Source organism: Salmo salar, chromosome ssa17, assembly GCF_905237065.1.
Source record: "Salmo salar chromosome ssa17, Ssal_v3.1, whole genome shotgun sequence".
Taxonomy (NCBI): Eukaryota; Metazoa; Chordata; class Actinopteri; order Salmoniformes; family Salmonidae; genus Salmo; species Salmo salar.
The window spans coordinates 45,947,349-45,953,348 of NC_059458.1; the positions used below are offsets into that span (position 1 = coordinate 45,947,349).

Here is a 6,000-nt window from a genome sequence, read left to right on the forward strand (position 1 = left end):
CTAGTACCCTACCACTAACCCCTATACCCTAGTACCCTACCACTAACCCCGGTACCCTACCACTAACCCCTAGTACCCTAGTACCCTACCACTAACCCCTAGTACCCTACCACTAACCCTAGTACCCTACCACTAACCCCTAGTACCCTACCACTAACTCCTATACCCTAGTACCCTACCACTAACCCCTAGTACCCTAGTACCCTACCACTAACCCCTATAACCCTAGTACCCTACAACTAACCCCTATAACCCTAGTACCCTACCACTAACCCCTATAACCCTAGTACCCTACCACTAACCCCTATAACCCTAGTACCCTACCACTAGCCCCTATAACTCTAGTACCCTACCACTAGCCCCTATAACCCTAGTACCTTACCACTAGCCCCGAGTACCCTACCACTAACCCCTATACCCCTAGTACCCTACCACTAACCCCTATAACCCTAGTACCCTACCACTAACCCCTAGTACCCACTAACCCCTAGTACCCTACCACTAACCCCTAAAACCGAGTACCCTACCACTAGCCCCTATAACCCAAGTACCCTACCACTAACCCCCAGTACCCTACCACTAACCCCTATAACCCTAGTACCCTACCACTAACCCTAGTACCCTACCACTAGCCCCTATAACCCTAGTACCCTACCACTAGCCCCTATAACCCTAGTACCCTACCACTAGCCCCTATAACCCTAGTACCCTACCACTAGCCCATATAACCCTAGTACCCTACCTCTAACCCCTATAACACTAGTACCCTACCACTAACCCCTAGTACCCTACCACTAACCCCTATAACCCTAGTACCCTACCACTAACCCCTAGTACCCTACCACTAACCCTTATAACCCTAGTACCCTACCACTAACCCCTATAACCCTAGTACCCTACCACTAGCCCCTATAACCCTAGTACCCTACCACTAGCCCCTACAACCCTAGTACCCTACAACTAACCCCTATAACCCTAGTACCATACCACTAACCCCTATAACCCTAGTACCCTACCACTAACCCCTATTACCCTACCACTAACCCCTATAACCCTAGTACCCTACCACTAACCCCTATAACCCTAGTACCCTACCACTAGCCCCTATAACCCTAGTACCCTACCACTAACCCCTATAACCCTAGTACCCTACCACTAACCCCTAGTACCCTACCACTAACCCCTATAACCCTAGTACCCTACCACTAACCCCTATAACCCTAGTACCCTACCACTAACCCCTATAACCCTAGTACCCTACCACTAACCCCTAGTACCCTACCACTAACCCCTATAACCCTAGTACCCTACCACTAAACCCTATAACCCTAGTACCCTACCACTAACCCCTATAACCCTAGTACCCTACCACTAGCCCCTATAACCCTAGTACCCTACCACTAACCCCTATAACCCTAGTACCCTACCACTAACCCCTAGTACCCTACCACTAACCCCTATAACCCTAGTACCCTACCACTAACCCCTATAACCTTAGTACCCTACCACTAACCCCTATAACCCTAGTACCCTTCCACTAACCCCTAGTACCCTACCACTAACCCCTATAACCCTAGTACCCTACCACTTACCCCTATAACCCTAGTACCCTACCAATAACCCCTATAACCCTAGTACCCTACCACTAGCCCCTATAACTCTATTACCCTACCACTAACCCCTATAACCCTAGTACCCTACCACTAGCCCCTAGTACCCTACCTCTAACCCCTATAACCCAGATACCCTACCACTAACCCCTATAACCCTAGTACCCTACAACTAACCCCTATAACCCTAGTACCCTACAACTAACCCCTATAACCCTAGTACCCTACCACTAACCCCTATAACCCTAGTACCCTACCACTAGCCCCTATAACCCTAGTACCCTACCACTAACCCCTATAACCCTAGTACCCTACCACTAACTCCTATAACCCTAGTACCCTACAACTAACCCCTATAACCCTAGTACCCTACAACTAACCTCTATAACCCTAGTAACCTACCACTAACCCCTATAACCCTAGTACCCTACCACTAACCCCTATAACCCTAGTACCCTACCACTAACCCCTAGCACCCTACCACTAACCCCTATAACCCTAGTACCCTACCACTAACCCCTATAACCCTAGTACCCTACCACTAGCCCCTATAACCTTAGTACCCTACCACTAACCCCTATAACCCTAGTACCCTACCACTAACCCCTAGTACCCTACCACTAACCCCTATAACCCTAGTACCCTACCACTAAACCCTATAACCCTAGTACCCTACCACTAACCCCTATAACCCTAGTACCCTACCACTAGCCCCTATAACCCTAGTACCCTACCACTTACCCCTATAACCCTAGTACCCTACCACTAACCCCTATAACCCTAGTACCCTACCACTAGCCCCTATAACTCTAGTACCCTACCACTAACCCCTATAACCCTAGTACCCTACCACTAGCGCCTAGTACCCTACCTCTAACCCCTATAACCCAGATACCCTACCACTAGCCCCTATAACCCTAGTACCCTACCACTAACCCCTATAACCCTAGTACCCTACCACTAACTCCTATAACCCTAGTACCCTACCACTAGCCCCTATAACCCTAGTACCCTACCACTAACCCCTATAACCCTAGTACCCTACCACTAGCCCCTATAACCCTAGTACCCTACCACTAGCCCCTATAACCCTAGTACCCTACCACTAACCCCTATAACCCTAGTACCCTACCACTAACCCCTATAACCCTAGTACCCTACCACTAGGCCCTATAACCCTACCTCTAACCCCTATAACCCTAGTACCCTACCACTAGCCCCTATAACCCTAGTACCCTACCACTAACCCCTATAACCCTAGTACCCTACCACTATCCATACCCAGCTGGTTACGTTAATAGCCAATGCGTATGAATTTGTCTGTTCTGATTACTGACTATAATTTAGTTTATCATAATCTCCCTCCATCTAATCCCATTACCTGATTACTGACTGTACCTTAGTTTATCCTAATCTCCCTCCATCTAATCCCACTACCTGATTACTGACTGTACCTTAGTTTATCCTAATCTCCCTCCATCTAATCCCACTACCTGATTACTGACTGTACCTTAGTTTATCCTAACCTCCCTCCATCTAATCCCACTACCTGATTACTGACTGTACCTTAGTTTATCCTAACCTCCCTCCATCTAATCCCACTACCTGATTACTGACTGTAATTTAGTTTATCCTAACCTCTCTCCATCTAATCCCACTACCTGATTACTGACTGTAATTTAGTTTATCCTAATCTCCCTCCATCTAATCCCACTACCTGATTACTGACTGTACCTTAGTTTATCCTAACCTCCCTCCATCTAATCCCACTACCTGATTACTGACTGTACCTTAGTTTATCCTAACCTCCCTCCATCTAATCCCACTACCTGATTACTGACTGTACCTTAGTTTATCCTAATCTCCCTCCATCGAATCCCACTACCTGATTACTGACTGTACCTTAGTTTATCCTAACCTCCCTCCATCTAATCCCACTACCTGATTACTGACTGTACCTTAGTTTATCCTAATTTCTCTCCATCTTCTCTCTCCTCTCTCTCTTAGATTTTCTTCAGGCAGGAAGTCTTCGTGCTCTTCTCCCTAGTGATTGGCTCTCTGCCCCAGCCCGCCTCTCCCAGGCCCCGCCCCCTGTCTGTGGTCCAGTCAGAGGCTAGAGGTCAGCCTGGACAACACCACATATTCCCGCCGGAGAACACTGAACACACCAGACGCTTGGTGATCAACTCCAAGGCCTCTTTGAGTAGCTTGATAAACCTGTGGAGTTAACACTGCTGGAGAATTAACCCAAGAGCAAGGAGGAGAACCCATCAGTATGGACCCATCAGTATGGACCCATCAGTATGGACCCATCAGTATGGACCCAGTCTGACTGGAACCAGAGGAGGACCCATCAGTATGGACCCAGTCTGACTGGAACCAGAGGACCCATCAGTATGGACCCAGTCTGACTGGAACCAGAGGACCCATCAGTATGGACCTAGTCTGACTGGAACCAGAGGACCCATCAGTATGGACTCAGTCTGACTGGAACCAGAGGAGAACCCATCAGTATGGACCCAGTCTGACTGGAACCAGAGGACCCATCAGTATGGACCCAGTCTGACTGGAACCAGAGGACCCATCAGTATGGACCCAGTCTGACTGGAACCAGAGGACCCATCAGTATGGACCCAGTCTGACTGGAACCAGAGGAGGACCCATCTGTATGGACCCAGTCTGACTGGAACCAGAGGAGAACCCATCAGTATGGACCCAGTCTGACTGGAACCAGAGGAGAACCCATCAGTATGGACCCAGTCTGACTGGAACCAGAGGAGGACCCATCTGTATGGACCCAGTCTGACTGGAACCAGAGGAGAACCCATCAGTATGGACCCAGTCTGACTGGAACCAGAGGAGGACCCATCAGTATGGACCCAGTCTGACTGGAACCAGAGGAGAACCCATCAGTATGGACCCATCAGTATGGACCCAGTCTGACTGGAACCAGAGGTCCCATCAGTATGGACCCAGTCTGTCTGGTACCAGAGGAGGACCCATCAGTATGGACCCAGTCTGACTGGAACCAGAGGACCCATCAGTATGGACCCAGTCTGACTGGAACCAGAGGAGGACCCATCAGTATGGACCCAGTCTGACTGGTACCAGAGGAGAACCCTCTGTGGGCTGTCTGCTCCTCTCTTTATGAACCTCAGGTGAAGTGCTTTAGATGGATGGCTCCTCCGACCCACTGGGGGCGCTGTGCTCTGTGGGATTTATTTGTATACAAAGCAACCTGTATATATGTTCAGCTGTCTCTGATGTTGCAGACATCAGTCACTGTGTACAAACGGTCATGATGTGCTTTTGTAGATAATGTTGAAGGTAAATATTTAAGATTGAAGTCACTCTAATGAACAAAATGCCTCGACTGTTTTTTTTTTTTTTAGCTGCGTCGTGAACGTTTGTTCAGCGGGTTTTACTGAGCGGTGAAACTCAAACAGCACTTTGTGAGTTTGACCCTGTTGGCCTAGGTCGTAACCGTGGTAACCAACCACGGGCAGGAAGTTCACTACAGAGGGACAGCTCAGTGTATATATAGACACTGTTCTGTTGATGGGTAGTGAGTTCACCCAGCTCAGTGTATATATAGACACTGTTCTGTTGACGGGTAGTGAGTTCACCCAGCTCAGTGTATATATAGACACTGTTCTGTTGATGGGTAGTGAGTTCGCCCAGCTCAGTGTATATATAGACACTGTTCTGTTGATGGGTAGTGAGTTCGCCCAGCTCAGTGTATATATAGACACTGTTCTGTTGATGGGTAGTGAGTTCACCCAGCTCAGTGTATATATAGACACTGTTCTGTTGACGGGTAGTGAGTTCACCCAGCTCAGTGTATATATAGACACTGTTCTGTTGACGGGTAGTGAGTTCACCCAGCTCAGTGTATATATAGACACTGTTCTGTTGACGGGTAGTGAGTTCACCCAGCTCAGTGTATATATAGACACTGTTCTGTTGACGGGTAGTGAGTTCACCCAGCTCAGTTTATATATAGACACTGTTCTGTTGACGGGTAGTGAGTTCACCCAGCTCAGTGTATATATAGACACTGTTCTGTTGACGGATAGTGAGTTCACCCAGCTCAGTGTATATATAGACACTGTTCTGTTGACGGGTAGTGAGTTCACCCAGCTCAGTGTATATATAGACACTGTTCTGTTGACGGGTAGTGAGTTCACCCAGCTCAGTGTATATATAGACACTGTTCTGTTGACGGGTAGTGAGTTCACCCAGCTCAGTGTATATATAGACACTGTTCTGTTGACGGGTAGTGAGTTCACCCAGCTCAGTGTATATATAGACACTGTTCTGTTGACGGGTAGTGAGTTCACTCAGCTCAGTGTATATATAGACACTATTCTGTTGACGGGTAGTGAGTTCA

The 6,000-nt window shown here is 48.1% G+C and overlaps 1 protein-coding gene across 1 annotated transcript in view; it reads left to right on the forward strand.

Annotated features, from left to right (window-relative positions):
• LOC106575832 (serine/threonine-protein kinase 24) overlaps positions 1 to 4,975 on the forward strand; it is a gene marked incomplete at its 5' end in the record, with an annotated part of 194,213 nt that extends 189,238 nt beyond the window's left edge. Inside the window, one exon of the mRNA XM_045699652.1 lies at positions 3,618 to 4,975. Within this exon, the coding sequence (XP_045555608.1) occupies positions 3,618 to 3,657 (40 nt within the window). The remainder of the gene's footprint in view (positions 1 to 3,617) is intronic.
• Between the last annotated feature and the right edge of the window lie 1,025 nt (positions 4,976 to 6,000).